Source organism: Entelurus aequoreus, linkage group LG19 (genome assembly GCF_033978785.1).
Source record: "Entelurus aequoreus isolate RoL-2023_Sb linkage group LG19, RoL_Eaeq_v1.1, whole genome shotgun sequence".
Classification (NCBI taxonomy): domain Eukaryota; kingdom Metazoa; phylum Chordata; class Actinopteri; order Syngnathiformes; family Syngnathidae; genus Entelurus; species Entelurus aequoreus.
The window spans coordinates 4554957-4582095 of NC_084749.1; the positions used below are offsets into that span (position 1 = coordinate 4554957).

The window sequence follows — 27139 nt, forward strand, 5'->3', positions numbered from 1 at the left end:
CTGTACTACTGGGTATCGTTTCATATAAAACCTCACGGTGGAATATTTTAAAACCTTTGTGCATATAAAGGTTGCTGACTCGTCACGTCTGGTTGCTGACTAAACAGCGGCTCACGTAAACAATCAGTCAAGCAGCACTGAGGGCGGACTCCGCCAAACTCCCTCTAAGTATTATTGTAATTTGCAACACCAACAAAGCAAGTATGCTTGGTAAAAAAAACACTCAAATGTAAAGTAAGGCTCCACTCTTCCAAAATGCATGAGCTTGCTGCTAATTTACATTGGATGTGCCATAGACAGGCTACTATTAGCATTAGCGGTTTTACATGGCAATTTCAACACGTCCAAATTTGATAACGAACATTACAACCAAGATGAATGTTACAATTAAACAGCTGGTGTGTAATAAACACTTGTAGGGCGCGACATAGCAAAACAAGTTACTTCCTAGTTAGACAACGTATCTTGGATAGCCTACACCAGGGGTCACCAACCTTTTAGAAACCAAGAGCTACTTCTTGGGTACTGATTAATGCGAAGGGCTACCAGTTTGATACACACTTAAATAAATTGCCAGAAATAGCCAATTTGCTCAATTTACCTTTAACTCTATGTTATTATTAATAATTAATGATATTTACACTTAATTGAACGGTTTAAAAGAGGAAAAAACACGAAAAAAAATGACATTTAAATTTTGAAACATAGTTTATCTTCAAATTCGACTCTTTAAAATTCAAAATTCAACTGAAAAAAAGAAAAGAAAAACTAGCTAATTCGAATCTTTTTGAAAAAATTAAAAAAAGAATTTATGGAACATCATTAGTAATTTTTCCTGATTAAGATTAATTTTAGAATTTTGATGACATGTTTTAAATAGGTTAAAATCCAATCTGCACTTTGTTAGAATATATAACAAATTGGACCAAGCTATATTTCTAACAAAGACAAATCCTTATTTCTTCTACATTTTCCAGAACAAAAATTTTAAAAGAAATTCAAAAGACTTTGAAATAAGATTTAAATTTGATTCTACAGATTTTCTACATTTGCCAGACTAATTTTTTTGAATTGTAATCATAATAAGTTTGAAGAAATATTTCAAAAATATTCTTCGTCGAAAAAACAGAAGCTAAAATTAAGAATTAAATTAAAATGTATTTATTATTCTTTACAATAAAAAAAAAAAAATTTACTTGAACATTGATTTAAATTGTCAGGAAAGAAGAGGAAGGAATTTAAAAGGTAAAAAGGTATATGTGTTTAAAAATCCTAAAATAATTTTTAAGGTTGTATTTTTTCTCTAAAATTGTCTTTCTGAAAGTTATAAGAAGCAAAGTAAAAAAAATTATGAATTTATTTAAACAAGTGAAGACCAAGTCTTTAAAATATTTTCTTGGATTTTCAAATTCTATTTGAGTTTTGTCTCTCTCAGAATTAAAAATGTCGGGCAAAGCGAGACCAGCTTGCTAGTAAATAAATAAAATTTAAAAAATAGAGGCAGCTCACTGGTAAGTGCTGCTATTTGAGCTATTTTTAGAACAGGCCAGCGGGCGACTCATCTGGTCCTTACGGGCTACCTGGTGCCCGCGGGCACCGCGTTGGTGACACCTGTGCTACACAGTACTGCCATCTAATGTCTTAAAAGTGCAACTGCATTGCAAATGAGACATAAGAAAACTAAATATAATAACAACTAGACAGCAAGTTATCAGCTCCTTTTTAAATGTTACATTCAAAAAATGTATTCCATTATCCAACAAGTAACATTTATTAACACAAACAATAGTACCGTATTGGTTTGAATGTGAACGGGAACCATCCCTCGTCCTAAGAGAGCACAGTTTGTAGGTTCAATGTCCACAATGGAATAACTTAGTTGCTCAGACAGAACTTTGTTTGTATAAGTTTAGATTGTGGCATGATGTTGGAACTGGGGAAAGATGTTAATGTTTCTTGTATTCATGTTAGTATTTCAGCTAGCTAGCAATTAAGGAGTTAGATTCTTCAGGAAATGAGTAATATCCCCAAGAGTTTCAGTAATTATAAAGGGTTAAGTTTATAGTAGGAACTGGTTGGGGGTTCAGGGTAATAATTACATTTGAAACAGCAGGAATTTTACCGCGGCTTGTTGAAATTGATAACTTTTAAATCCCGAATAGGATTTAAACCTACACTAGGTGGAAGTCTGATCATTTTGTTAAGCGGACTATGTTAAATTTGCACATAAAATATGAACACAATCTATTCAGTCCACACTTATGAGCCAGCCAAATAGTTTGTTCACACATTCTTTCTGGCTTTTCCCATTACAAACCTCTTCCTGCCAACCTGACACAAGTCTGGTCCGAGGGATGGAATGTGAAGCTTTTCTTCCTGATCAGAATCTAATCCGTTCATCTATTATTTCTATTGCAAGGCGTGCTTGGCGAGAGGTCAGCGCTCCAGGTGTTTTTGTAACTCCGGGAGGGGAGCCAGGAGACCAATCAATAGCAGGGATGACTCACACGCCATCAATGCCTTGATTTGTCAAGATCAAATCAAACAAGAAAGAAAGCTTCTGCAAATATTTTGGAATTATGCAGAAATATTACGATGATGACCTGGCATTACCCTGAAAATAACATTTTTGTAGACATTCAGACAAACAGTGGAAAGAAAAACAAGTTGGTCTCAGGGACAAATAAAGAAAAAGCCAAAGACGTTCCCGGAATTCTTTAGGTCTGATTAAACTCGCACTAGAAATCATCTTGAAGTCCACAAATAATCTGCAAGGTGAGGACAACAACTTGTCCTTTATACAACATAATACTCCCCTATATTGGAAAAAACTAATTTATTATTCATTATATCTCTATTATTTATACTATACACTTAGATAGAGCTTTCTTTTCTACATGTATCCAACATATTCACCCAAATGCAAGACAGTATTTTTGCCATAGGACATTTTTACACATAAATCAACAAGTTGGAGCTTTTCTTCCTGTCGCTTGCATGACCTGGAAAGATGCAGCCACCACAACAACTCTTTTAAAGGGGAACTGCACTTTTTTTTTTGGAATGTTGCCCATCGTTCACAATCCTTATGTTGCTGCTGCTTTAGATGCCGTCCATCATAACATTCTGTTAGCACGTATTGGTATGTCACACTTAGCCTTGTCTTGGTTTAACTCCTATGTTACTGAAAGGATGCTGTGCGTTTCCCATAAGGTGACCTCAGAGTATGTTAAAGGCCTACTGAAATGATTTTTTTTTTTTATTTAAACGGGAATAGCAGATCCATTCTATGTGTCATACTTGATCATTTCGCGATATTGCCATATTTTTGCTGAAAGGATTTAGTAGAGAAAATCGACGATAAAGTTCTCAACTTTTGCTCGCTGATAAAAAAAAGCCTTGCCTGTAGCGGAAGTAGCGTGACGTCACAGGAGCTAGTATTCCTCACAATTCCCCGTTGTTTACAATGGAGCGAGAGAGATTCGGAGCGACAAAGCGACGATTACCCCATTAATTTGAGCGAGGATGAAAGATTCGTAGATGAGGAACGTTACAGTGAAGGACTTGAGAGGCAGTGATGGACGTATCTTTTTTCGCTCTGACCGTAACTTAGGTACAAGCTGGCTCATTGGATTCCACACTCTCTCCTTTTTCTATTGTGGATCACGGATTTGTATTTTAAACCACCTGGGATACTATATCCTCTTGAAAATGAGAGTCGAGAACGCGAAATGGACATTTAAAGTGACTTTTATCTCCACGACAATACATCGGTGACACACTTAGCTACTGAGCTAACGTGATAGCATCGTTCTCAAATGCAGATAGAAACAAAATAAATAAACCCCTGACTGGAAGGATAGACAGAAGACCAACAATACTATTAAACCATGGACATGTAACTACACGGTTAAAAATTCTCAGCCTGGTAAGGCTTAACAATGCTGTTGCTAACGACGCTAAGGCTAATTTAGCAACCTAGCAACCGGACCTCACAGAACTATGATAAAACATTAGCGCTCCACCTACGCCAGCCAGCCCTCATCTTCCCATCAACAGCCGTGCTCACCTGCGTTCCAGCGATCGACGGCGCGACGAAGGACTTCATCCGTGGGTTTGGCGGCGAGCATCGGCTAGGCGTAGTAAGTAGTCCTTGTTGTGTTGCTGTAAGTATTGTACTTAGCCGCTAATACACCGATCCATCCCACCTACAACGTTCTTCTTTGCAGCCTCCATTGTTCATTAAACAAATTGCAAAAGATTCACCAACACAGATGTCCAGAATACGGTGGAATTATGTCGAAGAAAACAAGAGGTTTTTATATCGGGTCTGATGGGGTCCAACCACTTCCGTGGATTTTGTGACGTCACGCGCATAAATCATATCCAAAGGAGTTTTTCAACCGGAAGTGTGGCGGGAATTTTAAAATGTCACTTTATAAGTTAACCCGGCCGTATTGGCATGTGTTGCAATGTTAAGATTTCATCATTGATATATAAACTATCAGACTGCGTGGTCGCTAGTCGTGGCTTTCAGTAGGCCTTTAAGGTAACATGTGGAGTTCAACAGGGTTCGGTTCTTGGCCCTATATCAGACCTGGGTTAAATTAAAGCCCGGGGGCCCGTTAATCTTTTCAATCTGGCCCGCCGGACATTCCCAAATAATTTTTTTAGATGTTTAAGATGGAAAGTGTAGCTGCCACTATGATGTGCAGTGATGCTTTCTAATGACCGTTAAGTCTTTAACTATACTAAGTCTTTCAATGGTTGGAATATGCGCTTTTGCATGATATACTAGTTACTATGGTAATCGAATTAGTTACTATGGTAATTTGATTAGTTACTATGGTAATGGGATTAGTTACTATGGTAATGTAAGTCACAGCAGCTCAGACGAGGCACCAAGCAGTGTTTCCACAGCCTGAAATGTGGGTGTCAGGGACAGACGCGGAAAGAGATTTTTACAACAAAGTTGTAAAGCTTAGTGAAATATCACATATATCAGAATGTAGGCGGGGCTTTTTTACACTTCGCGTTGATATTTCGTTGTGTTTGTTGCATTTCGCTTGATTGTAAAATATGTGAATGGAGAGCGGGTGTGACGTTCATATGTTGTCAATATTCAGTGTTTTATCCTTCATAGTTAATATTGTAACATTCTTTATTTTCATGTACATTCTGGGTGTCTCATTCAGTAAAAAAAATGTAAATTCCATTCCATTTAAAGCGGTCTGTCATAACGTTTTTAGCTTTCAATCAGACATTATTGTGAGGTTTTGTATTAGTGTTCCTAAAAATACATATACCGGTCGCCAGACACATTTTGTTCTCTAAATTTGTCTTTTTTGCAGTTTTACATGTAAAAATCGACTCCCTCTAGGCGGCTTGCAATGCAGATGACGGGAGCAATCAGTTCTACCTCTAAATCACTTTGAAAAATGCATTCAAAAACTACCGTCTGGAAACAATTAAGGTATGTAAATAAACATTTACAAAATCTTTCTGTGTAAATAACTCGTTTATCTGCGGCTCATAGTCCGGTGTGGCTAATATATGGAAAAAATCCATTCCTAAAATTTGAAAAAAAGGGTACAGTATTTTCCCCGTATTTTAACTTTCATGAAAAAAAATCATGACTCTGTAACGCCCTGGCAACAATGGTATAACAACCTTTTTGAAACCAAGAGCTACTTCTTGGGTACTGATTAATGTGAAAGGCTACCAGTTTGATACAATTTGCTCAATTTACCTTTAACTCTATGTTATTATTAATAATTCATGATATTTACGCTTAATTGAACGGTTTAAAAGAGGAGAAAACACGAAAAAAATGACAATTAAATTTTGAAACATTGTTTATCTTCAATTTCGACTCTTTAAAATTCAAAATTCAACCGAAAAAAAGAAAAGAAAAAATAGCTAATTCGAATCTTTTTGAAAAAATTAATAAAATAATTTATGGAACATCATTAGTAATTTTCCTGATTAAGATTAATTTTAGAATTTTGATGACATGTTTTAAATACGTTAAAATCCAATCTGCACTTTGTTAGAATATATAACAAATTGGACCAAGCTATATTTCTAACAAAGACAAATCATTATTTCTTCTAGATTTTCCAGAACAAAAATTTTAAAAGAAATTCAAAAGACTTTGAAATAAGATTTAAATTTGATTCTACAGATTTTCTAGATTTGCCAGAATAATTTTTTTGAATTTTAATCATAAGAAGTTTGAAGAAAAATTTCACAAATATTCTTCGTCGAAAAAACAGAAGCTAAAATGAAGAATTAAATTAAAATATATTTATTATTCTTTACAATAAAAAAAATACATTTACTTGAACATTGATTTAAATTGTCAGGAAAGAAGAGGAAGGAATTTAAAAGGTAAAAAGGTATATGTGTTTAAAAATCCTAAAATCATTTTTAAGGTTGTATTTTTTCTCTAAAATTGTCTTTCTGAAAGTTATAAGAAGCAAAGTAAAAAAATTAATTAATTTATTTAAACAAGTGAAGACCAAGTCTTTAAAATATTTTCTTGGATTTTCAAATTCTATTTGAGTTTTGTCTCTCTTAGAATTAAAAATGTCGGGCAAAGCGAGACCAGCTTGCTAGTAAATAAATACAATTTAAAAAATAGAGGCAGCTCACTGGTAAGTGCTGCTATTTGAGCTATTTTTAGAACAGGCCAGCGGGCTACTCATCTGGTCCTTACGGGCTACCTGCTGCCCGCGGGCACCGCGTTGGTGACCCCTGGTATAACATTATCAGGCCTTCAAAATAAAAGCACACACATTTTCCACACATTATTATTTTCCCAAATGTTATGGATTGCATGTCACTTATTTTGAAATCTAAATGTATGTTTGCCATTTTAATATACAGAATATATCAAAGTGTGCCCCCTTCCCACAACTTATTGCAACCCGCTCCAAACAAGGATAGCTTTACAAGAACACACACACCCACACACACACACACACACACACACACACACACACACACACACACACACACACACAAGTTTCCGCAGTAGCCACAGGGGTTGAAGACTGTAGATGGGAGGGTGTACAAAAGAAGTTTGAAGTGGGACACCAAAAAAAAGTGGGAGGCGGGGGGTTGGGGGGGATTTTGGCCGGCTAAATCAAAGCTGGATGAGGAGGATAAGAGTGGGAGTGGGGGGTTATGTGAAGGTGTGCCAAAGGGGGCAGGGCTTGGGGGATTGGGGGGGCGATGAAAGAAAAAGCGGTGACACATAGCGAGCTGAAATCCCTCATTCTTCACATATTCTCTGCACACCGTCCCTCCAATAACCACAGTCAGAGCAGTAGTATAATCCAACATGGCGTATTAACAAAAACCTGCAGCCTGAGGAGGAACTCTTTCAGCCTTTGTCCCCCAAACACTCTCACCTGTGGTACTGGGTCTGCAGGAACTGGAACTCCTCCTTGATGCGGTCCAAAGTCTCTGGGTATGTCAGCTTCAGCGACTGGGCGGTCCCCGATGCGGCGGCGGCTGCTGCTGCGGCGGCCGCCACCACGGAGGCCGAGGACCCTGGGGGTGGCTGCAGAGGAGCCTGCGGAGGGAGATTATATTTGAATACAACGCGGTACTTATACGAGATGCAACAGTCAGGCAAAAGCGCGATGGGTGGACAGCGAGGGGGCGGGGCTAGAGTGCGGTGGCGGGCCTCGCCAGATGTGAATGGGTCACAAAGACTTGAAGCAGCATGAGCTTCTTAGCCAAATGAGCGCGCATTGTTTCACGGCCAGCCTGAGAGGGAGAAAGAAAAAAGGCAGGAGGGTGGGACCCCATGAGGACCGTGGAGTGCTCAGAACCCCCCCGCCGCGCCTTGGCCGCCCTCTCTGCGGGGTCCACAGCAATTAGGAGACTACAAGCAGAAGTGTAATGCTGGAGGACACGCAGACAAAAGAAGGCGGAGAGCTGGGCGACGAGGACGGTGCGGCGTGGGGGAGGAGGGGGGCGGCGGGGTCCTCTCAGTCTGCCCGTCTACCCGTCAACAACATCACAGATTTCACTCGCCGACGGGCACGGGCCAGTTCTCCAGCTCTGGAAAGGTCAAGTAGTTAGTGGAGTGACAGTACGGACTGCTAAAAAACGAAAATAGTATAAATAATATCACGTCGAAAATGTTCAAATAATGATATTGCTTGGTCTGACTGCGGAGTGTTTTTGAAGAAACATTGTTTGTACATCAATGGCGTCCACAGTGAGGCCCGCAGCGCAGAGCTGGGCGATACTCATGAAAAATGTATCACGGTATAAGTTTCTGATCAATAACCAGGGCTCGAATTGAACCGCGGCAAGTGCCACGACCGCCCTCGTCGTTTGCCGTAATGCCCCAAAAATTGACCAACATTTGCGGCAAGGACATGCCGTGACCCCCCTTGAATTTTTACTTGTTAATGTACAAGGGATGTAACAATAAACGGTATAATGATCATTCGCGATAAAATTCCAGACGGTTAGTATTACGTCTAATTTTTTAATTACCAAAAAAAACGTCATTTATTAATGCATTTTCGGCAACACGCAGTCAGGCGCATGCACACTAGCGTCCTTTGGCTTGACAATAATGGCGGACTAACTACACAGACTTTGCTCGGGAGATTTCCCCTCGGAGTAAATGGAGCCAAGCGCTTGGTTTAACATAATTTTCTCTCGCTTCCCGTCGTGCGTTTAAGAGCACACTGCTGTGTTTAGATGGAGACAGGTGTGGACAGTATTGGAGACACTTGTCCCCGCACTACAAGTAAACAGCGAAGGAGAAAATTATTTGATGGTGCTTTCCTTTCCTCAATACAGCGTCCATCAGCTGCTGTGACATTAATGAGGTGAGGAAACATGCAGCAGGCGATGTGTAGTGAACGTTGTCACAACTTGTTTATAAAGTTTACTGGGATGTTCACTCCTTTATTTAACTGCAAACTGTATCAGTGTTCAAATAACATCAATAATAGCTATAATGTTTTTTCATCTCATCGAACTGAACGAATGCTGTGAAGATTGTGTATTCGATGTGAGAGGCGTCACTCCGGTTTTTTTTGTTGTTGGCCAAACTGTTGTACTGAAACACTAGGGAGGCACTGGAAAAGAACAAAGATTGTTTATTTTCATTAGCCAAACTGCTTTGAGTTTTATATTCATATCAAAAAGTAAACACCATGTTTTTTACATGACTTGTGTTTTTTTCATGTCGCAAAGGTATTACTTCAAATATCATTCATGTGACAGCATTTTGTTAATGTTTTATTGTTTATAGTTAATTTCTATTTGACATATTTCTGGTCAAACACTTAATGGATCTGTCCTGATACAGCACCTACATGTACATAACTTTAAAAAAAATTAAAAATATATAAAAACTCCCTATATCAAAATGTAAAAATAGAGATGAAGGTAACGACAAAATGCTGACCAGTTGATATCATTGAAGAATTAAAAAAAACCTAATATGTGTCTATAAATATAAGAATAATGTTTATCTATAGTCTTTTTATTAGACATTACAAATGACATGATGGTATTACGTTCACACCCCAACACTACTTTACCTAACAATCAGTAATCATGATTTTAATATTGATAACAAATATCTTAATTATTACTGAGACCATAATTGGCAGCCCTAGATCTCATACATGAACACTATTTTTATCAAAATGATTTTTATATATATATATATATATATATATATATATATATATATATACATATATATATACATATATACATATATACATACATATATATATATACATATATATATATACATATATATATATACATATATATATATACATATATATATACATATATATATATATATATATATATACATATATATATATATATATATATATACATATATATATATATATATATACATATATATATATATATATATATATACATATATATATATATATATATATACATATATATATATATATATATACATATATATATATATATATATATATATATATATACATAAATAAATATATATATACAGTGGGGCAAAAAAGTATTTAGTCAGCCACCCATTGATTGTCAATGGGTGGCTGACTAAATACTTTTTTGCCCCACTGTATATATATATATATATATATATATATATATATATATATATATATATATATATATATATATACACACACATAAATAAATATATATATATATATATACATAAATAAATATATATATATATATATACATAAATAAATATATATATATATACATAAATAAATATATATATATAAATATACATACATAAATATACATAAATAAATATATATATATATATACACACACACACACACACACACATACATATATATATATATATATATATATATATATATATACACATACAGTATATATACACATACATACATACATATATATATATACATAAATATATACTTACACACACACACACACACACGTTTGCCTTGGTGCCCTTCTAACTTACCTTGGTGCCCTAAAATATGAGCCCTCCTTTAAGGCAACACTTGCCTTGACTTTAAAAAGTTAAAATTCGAGGACAGAATAACTATAGATATTTTTGACTTAAAAAAAATAAGCACCAGGAGAAAAATATATTAAATGTAAAAAAATGTATTCCAAATGTAACCTTCCTCTGATAAAAATCCACTCAGCTATCAAGGTAGAAAGGAAAAGAAATGTCAACACAATTGATTGATGGATTGAACACTTCAAATAAGGAATATGTAAGAAATGCTGGTGACTGTTTATTGTGAGCTAACTGTGGTACTGAATTTCCCCCAGGGATCAATAAAGTACTTTCTATTCCATTCTTGAGATGTACTAACTTTTTGAGTGTGCTAAAGCCTGCAGAAAGGTTTTAGTTGGCGGAATTCTAGTCATTTTAGTAAAGAATAATAATAAGAAATTAAATGTATCATATATTGTATTGGTTTTAGTATCTTTAATGTATAAAATGTATCTAAGTGGCCTCCGCATCCCTCATTTATTTCTGCATGTGGCCCTTGTTAGAAAAAGGTTGGACACTCCTGATCTGCAGACAGTATATGTTAATCAACTGTTTTTTTCCTCATGTAGAGGGTTCTTTTCCTCTTTGGTCCGGAGGACACGACGTCCACAGTTTCCAATAACAATTTGAAATGTGGATTCGTCAGACCACAGAACACTTTTCCACTTTGTATCAGTCCATCTTAGATGAGCTCGGGCCCAGCAAAGCCGACGGCGTTTCTGGGTGTTGTTGATAAATGGCTTTGGCTTTGCATAGTAGAGTTGTAACTTGCACTTACAGATGTAGCGACCAACTGTAGTTACCGACAGTGGTTTTCTGAAGTGTTCCTGAGCCCGTGTGGTGATATCCTTTACGCACTGATGTCGCTTTTTGATGCAGTACCGCCTGAGGGATCGAAGGTCACGGGCTTAGCTGCTTACGTGCAGTGATTTCTCCAGGGGACTCAGGAACACAACATCAACCCCAGCAGCTCGTTACAGTATATTACTTACACATACAGCAGGTGGTTACAGTATATTACTTACACATACAGCAGGTGGTTACAGTATATTACACATACAGCAGGTGGTTACAGTATATTACTTACACATACTTGGTTACAGTATATTACTTACACATACAGCAGGTGGTTACAGTATATTACTTACACATACAGCAGGTGGTTACAGTATATTACACATACAGCAGGTGGTTACAGTATATTACTTACACATACTTGGTTACAGTATATTACTTACACATACAGCAGGTGGTTACAGTATATTACACATACTTGGTTACAGTATATTACACATACTTGGTTACAGTATATTACTTACACATACAGCAGGTGGTTACAGTATATTACACATACAGCAGGTGGTTACAGTATATTACACATACTTGGTTACAGTATATTACTTACACATACAGCAGGTGGTTACAGTATATTACACATACTTGGTTACAGTATATTACACATACTTGGTTACAGTATATTACTTACACATACAGCAGGTGGTTACAGTATATTACACATACAGCAGGTCGTTACAGTATATTACACATACTTGGTTACAGTATATTACTTACACATACAGCAGGTGGTTACAGTATATTACTTACACATACAGCAGGTGGTTACAGTATATTACTTACACATACAGCAGGTGGTTACAGTATATTACACATACAGCAGGTGGTTACAGTATATTACTTACACATACAAAGTCTCCAAAGCGGAAGTGTAATAGAAAGTATCCAGTAACAAACGTGTCCGTATCCAACTTACTGTACCATGAGCTTAACTTATTATGGCAAGAGGTGTCATCAAAAAAAAAAACACCACTCCACTTCAACTTAAAGACAGCATAATTCTTTTTCTCCAGTCATTTTTGTTAGATGACGTAAGCACGTCCAAGTGGACGGATCGCCCGGCTCTACTGCACTTTACCACGGAGTGTGGAGTTCCTCTTGGAGCTCACTCGGTCACTTCCCCATATTCCTGGACGTGTCCTCGCGCAGCTTTGAAAGCTTTTCATGTGCGCTGCCAGTTCCGCCCCAGCCAGGCATTTTCTGAGAGTGCTGAACGTCTCTGTGAAACACGGGCTAAAGATGAAGGATGGAGTCCCGCCACATGAAGGGATCTTGGACGCCACCCTGCCAAACATCTCTCCCAGGGGATGTGCGCACAAACAAACACTGAAAGTTCCGTTCCATCTAATAGCGCAGTAATGACGGCGAGAGCAAATAATGACGACTCCTTTGAAAACTGGCTGCTCTCACATCTGAGTGTCGCACACATCAGCAACACATTAGCTTTCATTAACGGCAACATCGCTCAGCCGCCGTTGCCAAAAAGAATGCCGGCGCTGCGGGGAGACGATGAAAGCTGTGAAAATCAAAATGGCATGTTGGCATGACGGCACTGCCAACATCAACATATAAGATATGTGCGGATAAGACATCAACATACATGTACACACAAGTGTGTGCAGATAAGACATCAACATACATGTACACACAAGTGTGTGCAGATAAGACATCAACATACATGTACACACAAGTGTGTGCAGATAAGACATCAACATACATGTACACACAAGTGTGTGCAGATAAGACATCAACATACATGTACACACAAGTGTGTGCAGATAAGACATCAACATACATGTAGACAACCAGACATATATAACATACATGTAGACAACCAGACATATACAACATACATGTAGACAACCAGACATATACAACATACATGTAGACAACAAGACATATACAACATACATGTAGACAACCAGACATATACAACATACATGTAGACAACCAGACATATACAACATACATGTAGACAACCAGACATAGACAACATACATGTAGACAACCAGACATAGACAACATACATGTAGACAACCAGACATATACACAACAGTTCTGGTCCTAGCTCGTGTTACCATTAGTGGTTTAACTGAACACATTTTTTGGACAATTGTTTATATTTTTTATAATTACAAAGTTAATGTAATGTCATTTTTACCGGCCTGAATAAAACGGCTCATCAACACGTACGTGCAGGGAGGGCGTGCAAACATACAATAGCAGTCCAAGAGAAGCAACAAACAATTTGCAGTGTTGTTATGACAGAATATACATGTAATGATAGCTAACGCTAGCTATCCAAATTGCTATTATTAGCCCACAACACCTAAAGCTCATGCATGTGTTGCGTACGTATGTAGTTACGTACGAGAAGCTGTGAGAGGGCGAGATAAACGGTGTAAAGTACATTGGAAAGTTGTAAATGTTGCAAACAGTCCCTTTAGACTTAAAGATGGAAAGGGTAAGGATGGAAAGGATAATGCACACAAGGGCACAAAAAGAGGGCAAAAACAAAAAGGTATAAGGTAGACTAAAAATGTACCATAGTAGCGATATAAAATATAACATATGTAATATTTACATATTATATATACAGTATTTAAGCTTAAGTAGCCAGAACAATATTATATAACCTACTTCCTCTGCCAATAAAGTATATTGTGTGGATATTTATTTATTGTATATATTTAAAAAAAAAAATACAACTCAGTTCTAAGTGTGTATGATTATTTTCAACAATAAAGATAATAAAAACTGACAATAACTGATATGAAATGTTCATATTATTACATCCCTTGTAGCATAACATGTTTAGCTAGTCCTTGTCCTCCATTGATAATGCTACACAATGGAATTATAATTGATCAAGTAAACAATGACACTAAGTTCTTACAACTGCAAGAGAATGTATTTGCCACCATGGAGGTGAGGATTAGGGACTTGGAAACAGCCAGCTGCTAGTGAAGACGCTACATTGCGTTGTTGACTTCCTTCGCTCGTTGCTGTCAAGTTTGCGGGACACAGCGAGAATGTGCCATCAACATGCATTAGGGAGGGTTGTAGTTGCCTGGAGGTGTTCTTTTAGTGCACTTTTGAAGGAGGATAGAGATGCACTTTCTATTACACCTGTTGGGAGTGCATTCCATATTGATGTGGCATAGAAGGAGAATGACTTAAGACCTTTGTTGGATCGGAATCTGGGTTTAACGTGGTTAGTGGAGCTCCCCCTGGTGTTGTGGTTATGGCGGTCATTTACGTTAAGGAAGTAGTTTGACATGTACTTCGGTATCAGGGAGGTGTAGTGGATTTTATAGACTAGGCTCAGTGCAAGTTGTTTAACTCTGTCCTCCACCCTGAGCCAGCCCACTTTGGAGAAGTGGGTAGGAGTGAGGTGTGATCTGGGGTGGAGTTCTAGAAGTAACCTGACTAGCTTGTTCTGGGATGTTTGGAGTCTAGATTTGAGGGTTTTGGATGTGTAGTTGAAAAAGGGTTGAATGAGAGTTCCCACTAGAATCTTCATGGTGCTTTTGTTGACCAGAGAGGAGATTCTGTAGAGAAATCTTGTTCGTTGGTTGACCTTTTTGATGACCTTGGTTGCCATTTTATCACAGGAAAGATTAGCCTCTAGAATTGAACCTAGGCAGGTGACCTCATCTTTCCTGGTGATAACAATGTCACCCACTTTTATAGTGAAGTCATTGACTTTCCTAAGGTTGATATGTGTGGAGAGTGTGTGTCTCTTAGGAAGAGTTGCTAGCTCAGTCTTTCGGGACCTCACACACCAAGCCCCATTAGTTTCTTCTCCACTCGGGAAAAGACCAGCAGAATTCACAGCCACAGGTCAAGTCCCAACGCTAACCTGGCGACTCAGCTGTAGAAATCCCACGGTGGCTCGCTTTCATCCCTCGCTCTTTGCAAGCTGCTCTGCACCGAGTCTGCCCTCAGATCAGGGATTCTTAACTCTTGCGTCTGGGTTTCAAAAGTGCAGTCACGGACCCTTTCTGGGTGTCCATCCATCTTCAACCGCTCATCCGGAATGGGGTCGCGGGGACAACAGCTCCAGTAGAGACCCCCAGACTTCCCTCTCCAGGGCAACATTAGCAACTTCCTCCTGGGGGATCCTGAAGCATTCCCAGGCCAGAGAGGAGATTTAATTCTCCATCTGGTCCTTGGCCTGCCCCGGGGTCTCCTCCCAGTGGGACGTGCAAGGAGGACCTCCCTAGGGAGACCCTGGTGAGATGCCCCAACCACCTAAGCTGGCTCCTTTCCAAGCGAAGGAGCAGTGGCTCTACTCCGAGTCTCTCTTGGGTGACTCAACTTCTCACCTTATCTCTAAGGGAGATGCCAGCCACCCTTCTGAGGAAACTCTTGTATCTGCCATCTTATTCTTTCAGTCATGACCCACACTTCATGACCTTTCTGGGTGTGTTGTGGAGAAAATGCCTTGATATACAAATAAATACAGCACAGGTCAAAAGTTTGGACACACCTTCTCATTCAATGTGTTTTCTTTATTACTATTTACATTGTAGATTGTCACATCCAAACTATGAATGAACACATGTGGAGTTAAGTACTTAACAAAAAAAAGGTGACATAATTGAAAACATGTTTTGTATTCTACTTTCTTCAAAATAGCCACCCTTTGCTCTGATTACTGCTTTGCCCACTCTTGGCATTCTCTCCATGAGCTTCAAGAGATAGTCACCTGATAGGGTTTTCACTTCACAGGTGTCATAGTTTTGATGCCTTCAGTGACAATCTACAATGTAAATAGTCATGAAAATAAAGAAAACACATTGAAATGAGAAGGTGTGCCCAAACCTTTGTCCTGTACTGTATCTTGATAGACATCTCCCACCTCAGCAGAGGTCGATCGAAATGCTTTTCCAGGTCCGATACCGATTGATTATTAGTAGTCAAGGAGGCCGATGACCAACATTTGAATCAAATGTTTACTTGCAGTAAAAGTTGTATGAAAATGAATAGCATGTCAGCTTTTTGAGTTGTGTTTTACGTTATTGCTTCTGAATTGTGGGACCAGTAGCGACATGTTTTATGAGACGCTAATGTTGTGGTTCATTTAGCAGCAAAAGACATCAGGGGATTTCACAAACACTTTTATTAAGTGTGTCTAAGAGAAGAATCAATGTTCAACAGGTGATTATTTTTGGTCCATTTCAGTTGTAAATAATAGAGAAATAGTAAATGTCAAATGACAACACAAAACACATGGGCTTGTTAGCATTAGCATTCTGTTCACTCAGGTTGAGGCAAATAACTACACAAATGGAGTGTCACTGACTACTTTTACAAGGAGTAATAAAGTAAATAGTAATAATAATACAATTTACCTTGTGTACTAACTCCTTTATTTCACATTTATCCCACAAAGTCAGAGTCGTAAGCAGCTGAGGTCGTTGCTTAGTATCCGGCATCGTACTCATACGTAAAAACCTTTAAAAGAGTCCGTCCACTTTTCTTAGTTCTGCATATCAAAATGAAGTTTGTAAAAATAATAACATTAAACTGCATCTAGTTTTAAGACTACGGCGGAGTCAAAACGCTGCAAGATGGTTCCACAAAGCTCCTTTCGTTCTGCTTTCTCTCCGTTGTCAAGTATTTTGTAATAGAAATACAAAAGAAATGAAAAATAAACAAGTTGTGCTCGCAATGGGGGATGTGTGTTTGAAAAATAAGTTTTAGGTGGTCAACCAATCAGTGTGACAACACAGCACCCTCAGGGTAGCTTGGAAAAGTCCCTCTTAGCACGGCAGGAACTAAACCTACTCTAGTAGTTTTTGGTGGAAAGACAGGCGGAAAGTTCCTGAAAAAGTTCCTGCAGTGGAAAAGGGCCTAATGTTAGCCACCTCGTACTTGCTGTATTTTACGACTTAGTAGGGTTGGCCCAATACCAAATTGTATTTCGATACTTTTCTAAAAAAGGGGGACCACAAAAAAAATGGCATTATTGGCTTTAATTTAACAAAAAATCTTAGGGTACATGAAACATATGTTTATTATTGTAATTTAGTCCTTAAATAAAATAGTGAACATACTAGACAACTTGTCTTTTAGTAGTAAGTAAACAAACAAAGACTCCTAATTAGTCTGCTGACGTATGCAATAACATATTGTGTCATTTATACACCTATTATTTTGTCAAAATGATAAAGGACAAACTGTAAAAATTGATTATTAATCCACTTGTTCATTTACTGTTAATACCTGCTTATTGTCTGTTTTAACATGTTCTATATACACTTCTGTTTAAATGTAATAATCACTTATTGTTCTCTTCTTTGATACTTTACATTAGTTTTGGATGATACCACACATTTAGGTATGGATCTGATACCAAGTAGTTACAGGATCATACATTGGTCATATTCAAAGTTCTCATGTGTCCAAGGACGCATTTACTGACTTTATAAACATAATATGAATTTTAAAAAGAAAAAAGGATTATGTGATGATAAAAAATGTAATCATAGTAGTATCGACTAATGGCCTTGTGGTTAGAGTGTCCGCCCTAAGATGGGTAGGTTGTGAGTTCAAACCCCGGCCGAGTCATACCAAAGACTATAAAAATGGGAGCCATTACCTCCCTGCTTGGCACTCAGCATCAAGGGTTGGAATTGGGGGTTAAATCACCAAAAATGATTCCCGGGAGCGGCCACCGCTGCTGCCCACTGCTCCCCTCACCTCCCAGGGGGTGATCAAGGGTGATGGGTCAAATGCAGAGAATAATTTCACCACACTTAGTGTGTGTGTGACAATCATTGGTACTTTAACTTTTTAGATACGCTATTGTACTTGGTATCATTACAGTGGATGCCAGGTATAGATCCAACCATGGCATTTGTTTACATTGTGACGACCAGTGAGCTATTGTATCCTCCTACGGTGTGTAGTGAAGCATGTATAACTATTCCTGGTCCTGCAGTGATAATGTTACTTGTAAGAAACGTACTTTATTTGTCGCCATGGAGGCCAGGATTAGTGATTTAGAAGTAGCCAAAACACTGAGGATGGATGTTAGCTGCTAGCTAGCTAGCCAAGTCTTAAAGCAGCTCTTCCTGAGGGTGTTTCAGTGTTATAACTTCACCTTTATCTTTACACCAAAATGCGTCCATTCTCCCTTTTTGGTGTACACACTGTGTCTGCCTGTAAGTACTCTGTGTGTGTGCGCTGCCCAACATGCTCAACATGCTCCTCTGCTGGTAAAAGCAGCAATGTCACAACGTGCCGTCATGCCCGGGAAGCGGTACTTTTCAAACAGAGTATATTACCGATTTTGATTCACTAATACCGCGATACTATACTAGTACCGGTATACCGTACAACCCTACGACTTGGAATGCAAAAAAATAAATAAAAACATGTGTTCTAGTAAGGATCATACGGAGCCCCTAAAGCAGGGGTCGCCAACCTTTACCGCTCAAAGAGCCATTTTGACAAGTTTCACAAATTAAAGAAAACAATGGGAGCCACAAAACTCTTGAAAATTTAAAACGAAATAACACTGCATACAAAGCTTTTTTTGCTTTGTGCTATGTTTTAACACCAGGGGTCTCAGACACACGCCCCGGCCCGCACCTTAATATAAAAATTTAATGATAGTGCGACCCGCGATTGCACCTGATAGCGTCATGCTTGCCAACCCTCTCAATTTATCCGGGAGATTCCCGAGTTCCAGGGCATGATGGTACTGCCTTTAGCGCCCTCTACAGCCTGCTCCAACAGCGTACCTGCTTGGCCACATGTTGAATGCAGCTTCAGCATGCTCACGTAAGTGACAGCAAGGCATACTTGTTCAACAGACACACAGCTTACACTGACGGTGGTCGTATATAACAACTTTAACACTGTTACGTTACAATTATGCGCCACACTGTGAACCCACACCAAAAAAGAATGACCAACACATTTCTGGAGAACATCCGCGCTGTAACACAACATAAACACAACAAAACAAACACCCAGAATCCCATGCAGCCCTAACTCTTCCGGTCTACCCCCCCCTCCCACCACCAAACCCCGCCCACCTCAACCGACGCACGGAGGGGCGGGGGTTGATGTGTGGGGGGGGGTTTGTGGTAGCGGGGGTGTATAATGTAGACTGGCTGCATGGGATTCTGGGTATTTGCTGTGTTGTGTTTAAGTTGTGTTACGGTGCGGAGGTTCTCCAGAAATGTGTTTGTCATTCTTTTTTGGTGTGGGTTCACAGTGTGGCGCATATTTGTAACGTAACAGTTTTAAAGTTGTTTTAAACGGCCGCCGTCAGTGTAAGCTGTGTGGCTGTTGACCAAGTATGCCTTGCTGTCTCCTACGTTAGCAAGCAGAAGCTGCATACAACATGTGGCTGGGCTGGCATGCGATTTGTGCAGGCTATAGAGGACAATTATTGCAGTACCGCTAAGGTACACTCTTAATTCAATTGTTAGGGTGAAATTCGGAGAATATTAACCCCGGGAGATCACTAGGAGAGGCACTGACGTCCGTAAAACTCCAGGGAAAACCGGGAGGGTCGGCAAGTATGCAGCTGAGCCGCATCAGAGTGGTCAAAGAGCCGCATGCGGCTCCGGAGCCGCGGGTTGCCGACCCCTGCCCTAAAGGGACATGGAGGAAATTATTATTTTTATAATTTTTTTTTTTTTTTTTAGACATGTATCTCGTGCGCACGAGAAACTTTTTATAAAGTTATAAAAAAATAAATATATAAAATATATAATTAATTTGATTTTTTATAACTTTATAAAAAGTTTCTCGTGCGCACCAGACACATGTCTAAAAAAAATAATTTAAAAAATAATTTCCCCTATGTCCCTTTAGGGGCTCAGTAGGGATCATGGATGATAGACAACATTCCAAAAAAAAGTGCAGTTCCCCTTTAAAGGGAGTTTAGGTTTTTTAATCATAGTGTCTTACTTCCTGGTTGCGCACACACACACACACACACACACATGTCCGCACTAAAGTGGGCCATCTTTGACGAGGATGTGTGTGCCACGGATTCACGACTTTCCGACACCAGACGAAGGCCAGCTTTGTTAGAATTGAATGTTCTTTTCCATCTCTAACCACCAACAGACCGCGCCATTCAAGCCCTGTACCACCCTGGTGTAGCGTGCCGATACAGTGATATTTATGTTGGAGTACAATACAACAATCCATATTGTGCGGAGACGTAGCGCTAACAAGTACTGCAACAATTACTCACAGCCAGACTGGTTGTGTGGCCGTGCTCGCCGTTTTCATTGGACTCGCTTTCAAACCGCAGGCAACAAAACCACAATGACCTCACATCCTCCTAGGCCAAAAAATGCGCACTCAAACACGCACACACCCTCGCAGCAGACAACACACACACACAACACGCCCACACACGCCACCTCAGACAGCGGATGCGAACAAGATGCAGCTTCTCCGCAAAAGTATTTACGAGCACATGTGCACTTTATTGCCTTCACATGAGCAACCTCCGCGCGCATCATCCGCTATTGTGCGTCCCGTGCTGACACACAATTGTGTAAAACGGGGCTTGTGCGCGTGTGATCGGCGCCACGTGACGTGTGCAGTGCGTTTGACTGTGCCACTTTCCCGTGCAGCACGCGGCCCATTAGTCGGGTCTGGAGTTACACTCCTGAAGCCTGAGTGAGGTTTCTATGGCAATACAATACGGCAAAAACCACAAAGTATTCAACGCAAACAACAATAGGAGAATGAGGGCCCAGTGTATTTACTTCAAGTGTATCCAAGAGGAGACACAGCAGCACAAAGCTGTTTCGAGCTAAGCTAACATTAGCATGGGGTCTTTATTTATTTTTTTCAAATAATTTTTATTGTATTTTTTTTTTTTTTTCCTCTGGGAAAAGAAAGAAAAAAATGGGTCTTTATTTTATTTCTTTATTTTCTAAAACGGCAAAGACAAATGTGATGGACTAATGAGCGGCCAGCAGAGTATTCAGCAGTAGTATGTGACATTCCATCTCTACAGTGTCAAATATACAGCCCAAGTTTGATTTTTTAACACTTTTGTGCACGTGTTTGTATATGCACACGCTTATATAGCGTATTTTTCAGACTAGAAGGCGCACTTAAAATCCTTTCATTTTCTCAAAACTCGACAGTGCGCCTTATAACCCGGTGCGCCTAATGTACGGGATAATGTTGGTTGTGCTTGCCGACCTCAAAGCTATTTTATTTGCTACATGGTGAAATGATAAGTGTGACCAGTAGATGGCAGTCACACATAAGAGATACGTGTAGACTGCAATATGATGGCAGTCACACATAAGAGATACGTGTAGACTGCCATATGATGGCAGTCACACATAAGAGATACGTGTAGACTGCCATATGATGGCAGTCACACATAAGAGATACGTGTAGGCTGCCATATGATGGCAGTCACACATAAGAGATAGGTGTAGGCTGCCATATGATGGCAGTCACACATAAGAGATACATGTAGACTGCCATATGATGGCAGTCACACATAAGAGATATGTGTAGACTGCCATATGATGGCAGTCACACATAAGAGATACGTGTAGACTGCAATATGATGGCAGTCACACATAATAGATACGTGTAGACTGCAATATGATGGCAGTCACACATAAGAGATACGTGTAGGCTGCCATATGATGGCAGTCACACATAAGAGATACGTGTAGACTGCCATATGATGGCAGTCACACATAAGCGATATGTGTAGACTGCAATATGACTGGAGTAAACAACACCAACATTGTATATGTTCCATTGAAAATATAGAACATTACACACGGCGCTCAAAAATCTATCAAAATATTTTAGTAGGACTTTGGTAAGCTATGAAGCCACACCGCTTGATGGATTGTCGGTGCGTTAAACATAGGAGTATTATTATGGTGTGTGTATATAAGGTAAGACATTATCTGGCGTTTTGTTTCACAATATTATGTAAAAGCAACTTTTCTTACTTGCTGGTACCTGCTGATCTGTAATTGGGATCTGCATAAGTCCTGAACATTTGCGCGCGTCCGCCTTTGTAGTCTGTGCCGACACTGTAGTTGATAAGCTTCTTATTTTTCTCTATCTTCTTGTTATGTGACATTCATCCTCCACTGTTGCCATTTCTAATATAAAGTAGTGTAAAGTTCTTACTTATATCTGTCAGTAGACTCGCTATGAAAGCAGTAAAACATACCGGTGTAGTGAGTTGACATTATTCACCCAAGTAACTTTAGTTATTAGAGAGTTCCGGTCGGACGATTTGTCACCAATCACATTTCTGGCATTGTTGTTGTTGCACTAGTGAAGCACGTAAATAAGAGCGCCCACAAAACGGTGCATCCTGAAGTGACTGTCAGAAAGTGACTTGAAGATGATGAGTAAAACATCAATGCAACATTTTGAGCAAAGAACCACCATCACATGTTACGTAGACCACAAGGAAGTCTTTTACATTTAGAAAAAAAAAATAATAATATTATGACTTCTTTAATGTGCCTTATAATCCGGTGCGCCTTTTGTATGAAAATAGCCCTGACTAGACCCGCTCATCGGCAGTGCACCTTTGTAATCTGCTGTTGCCTGGGTTATTATTATTATTCTGTCTTGGAGGCTATTTGCAGATCGTAGAAAATGTTTTAATGGTCCACAGCACAATGGTTAGCATTCTAATATTAGCATGTTAGCTTTTTTGCCAATTTTGCAGGTATACACCTCAGCGTCAAACATTTTGTTACTTGATGAATGATACCTGTTGGCATCAGTGGTGTGCCAGCAAGACCTTCTCTGCTGGCCTAACATTACAAATCATCATCATAATGAAAGATAAAAGTATTTGTTAAATTAGTTTTTCCTAAATATGCAAAAGTATTCATATTGTCTTCATGTCATATTATGCTCCTTCCAGTGCTGTTGTTTTTAGTTTTAGTTTGTATCCAATCAGAATTCAGCTAGTTTATGTTGCCATGCTGCACCAAATCTGCCTTCAGAATCAACAATGTGTGTGCACTGACTTATACGCCGTCGAATGGGCGCTACAAATTGTGAGTTCAAATATTTTATTTCTTTTTTTTCCCCCGTTTAATATGTTTTTTTGCAATTTCAATTTTGACAGTACCACATAAGATATATTTTAATTGCTGATGCAGCTTTATTGATTTTTAAATGAGCCAGAAAATAACCCGTTTTGAACACTGTTGAGGGGTTTCGATACCCAGAAGGGCGTAAATGTATTTCTGTATAGTAGGGGTGTAACGGTACACAAAAATTTCGGTTCGGTACGTACCTCGGTTTAGAGGTCACGGTTCGGTTCATTTTCGGTACAGTAAGAAAACAACAAAATATACATTTTTGGGTTACCGTAATTTCCGGACTATAAGCCGCACCCGACTATAAGCCGCAGGGTTTTGATGTGTAATTAGCGTAGTATATAGGGGTTCCTGCTACCATGGAGGGGATTGTCGGGACAGAGATGACTGTTTGGGGTTTGGGGTTTTATTATATTTTATATTTATTTATATATATATTGCATATATTTATATTTTATTATATTATATATGTGATTTATTAACAATAAATCTTTCAATCATTCAATCAAACTTTCACATCTTTGACATGGCGAACAGCATTCGTGCAGAGTACAAATAATACAACGGTGCAAAGTAATACAAAGTGCTCGCCTGTACGTTATCAAAATAACCAGCCTACCGGTATATGAAAAGTCAGTCTTTAATCATTGTGTCATCGTCTTCTTCCTGCATACTAAAACCACCGAAATCCTCTTCGTCGGTGTCGGAGAAGAACAGGCCGTAAATAAGCCGCACCCTTGTATAAGCCGCAGGGACCAGAACGAGGGGAAAAAGTAGCGGCTTATAGTCCGGAAATTACGGTATTTATTTACCAAAAATATTTTTCTTAGTGTAATATTTGATGTGAAGTAATGGGAACCTTGGATAGGTCAATAATTCATAATAACAATGATTTTGATTCAATATTATGTTTTGAGCAATGACCGTTTGAAAGAAAAAAAACAGCTTTGTTTTATTGGTTAACATTGCAACTTTTTCTAAATGACATTTAACCTTTAAGCTTTTTTATTTCACTTTTGTTATGTTTTTGTTTATTTGAATAGTATTTTTAGAATGTGCCGTGGGCCTTTAAAACATTAGCTGTGGGCCGCAAATGGCCTCCGGGGCACACTTTTGACACCCCTGCTATAGATAATACAAAATTAAATCTATGGATAAAAACCAGAGCCTGGCGACGCATGCGCGTTTATCATAACTCTCTCTGTCTCTGCCCCTCCCTCACCAATGCTGCTGTTTGTTTTGTTTTTAACCCCTTCTTAACCCTGAACGTACATTGAAAATACACGCAACCCTAACTCAAAATTTGAGGCATTTAAGAAACTCCGCAAAAGAGGACATGTCCGGTGAAAAGAGGACGTATGGTCAGTTTATCCTAGCCCGTTAGCTGCTAGCATGCCGTGTGTTGTGCCTGTGTGTGTATTGTTTACACAACGTGCGTTACGCTACTTAATATGTCCGTGTGGAAACTCGTTCGGTACACCTCCGAACCGAACCGGAACCCCCGTACCGAAACGGTTCAATACAAATACACGTACCGTTACACCCCTAATGTATAGTATTTCTCCAGCAATGGTCATGTGGTATTTTGAGAGGTATCATTGAAGTCAGACATCACTGAAGGCCTAGGTGGGAAACGCACGGCCCGCCACTGTCCAAACATGTCACACCCATCTGCAGGACAAAATTACTTGAGTTTCGGTTTTGTTTTTATCTGCTGACTAGAATGTCAGTTACTTCCGTCAGTCTTGGTCAGCGTGTGTTTGTTTTGATTAGGTACGCTCTCATTTCAGTCAGGGGAAAAAAAGGTTATCCATCCATCCATCCATTTTCTACCGCTTATCCCTTTCGGGGTCGCGGGGGGTTCTGGAGTTTATCTCAGCTGCAATCGGACGGAAGGCGGGATACACCCTGGACAAGTCGCCACCTCATCACAGGGCCAACACAGATAGACAGACAACATTCACACACTCGGGACCATTTAGTGTTGCCAATCAACCGATCCCAAAAGGTTAGCCAAGATGAAAATGAATAGTCAACAAAATGAACACTGCTTGAGCGGTGTTACAATGCCGTGGAAAAAAGGTCATAATTACACTCCTTAAGCTCACCTAAGTCCCCGTCCAGCCCACTGACATCCGCCTACCACCTGGGGTGAAGGCACACTGAGCCCCAATAGGGGTTCTTAAGGGTCACGCACACTGCAGAGATGAAGTGTCCCTCGCCAAGACAAAAAGTCAAAGCTCTCCCCCAATTGGCTTCAAGATGGAGAAACATGCTGCTAATCTCTCAATGACTCCGGCACTTAAGAGGGGAGTGGCACCTGTTTCATTAGCGCCATACATCTCTTCTTCCTCGGACCCCCCACCGCCGCCGCTAACGACACACAGACCCCTCCTTATTCAACTGTCAGCCCACATTAGCACATCGCCACAGTGTGCATGTCAGCTGCTTTCATTGCTGGAGGTAACCCCAGCCCCCCAACTAACATCCCCCCTCCGCTAGTTTGCTGTTCCCACACCTCCACGGCAGCGTGTGTAAACCACAATTCCCTTCAGCCTCTTTTCCTTCATTTTCTCTCTCTCTCTCTCTGTCCTCCAACTGCTGGCCGAGCAAAAGGAGGCGAGCTGCTGATGGATGGGCTGGCTCACACGTGGGCCTGATAAAGAGCTGAAATAAACTGGGCCTGGGGCGGCCGTGCTTGCTGTGCCTAGTTTGCTGCAACTAACCCACTAACTACACCGGTACAAGGTGGAGGGGGAAAACTGGCGTGAGGACAAAAGAGCAACACATTAAGGAAGAAGCAAATACTGCCAGAAGCATAGACAGTAGGTCGCAGTGGTTACGCTCCAAGACCCCCATCATAAAGCCCTAAAATGTCTAGTTTTTAGGGCAGAAAACAATCACGATAATAGTGTTTTATATTATTTCCTAATAATAGGGGACGGATATTGTAAGATTTTAACTTCTTTCTGCTCTTTTCCATTCATAAATGAATGTTATGTTGATTGTTTTATTCATTATTTTTCTTCCTTTGCTTGATTTTGATGAATTAAATAAATGAACTGAACCGATAGATAATTAGTGATATTTGTATGACCTATCGAAAATAGAATGTAAACATTTTTATTTTAAATGTAACCTTCACCTTACCATGAATTGATTAATGTGGACCCCGACTTAAACAAGTTGAAAAACTTAATGGGGTGTTACCATTTAGTGGTCAATTGTACGGAATATGTACTGTACTGTGCAATCTACTAATAAAAGTTTCAATCAATCAATCTGATTTAATGTTGTACGGTATACCAGTACTAGTATAGTATCGCGGTGCTAATAATAATAAAGAATACACTACCGTTCAAAAGTTTGGGGTCACCCAAACAATTTTGTGGAATAGCCTTCATTTATAAGAACAAGAATAGACTGTCGAGTTTCAGATGAAAGTTCTCTTTTTCTGGCCATTTTGAGCATTTAATTGACCCCACAAATGTGATGCTCCAGAAACTCAATCTGCTCAAAGGAAGGTCAGTTTTGTAGCTTCTCTAACGAGCTAAAGTGTTTTCAGATGTGTGAACATGATTGCACAAGGGTTTTCTAATCATCAATTAGCCTTCTGAGCCAATGAGCAAACACATTGTACCATTAGAACACT

General features: G+C 39.3%; 1 protein-coding gene across 1 annotated transcript in view; it reads right to left on the reverse strand.

Moving 5' to 3' along the window:
• The window catches only part of tle2a (TLE family member 2, transcriptional corepressor a), a 137494-nt gene that overhangs the window by 91272 nt on the left and 19083 nt on the right, over positions 1-27139 (reverse strand). Inside the window, 1 exon segment of the mRNA XM_062027709.1 lies at positions 7416-7579. Coding sequence (XP_061883693.1) covers positions 7416-7579 — 164 coding nt within the window.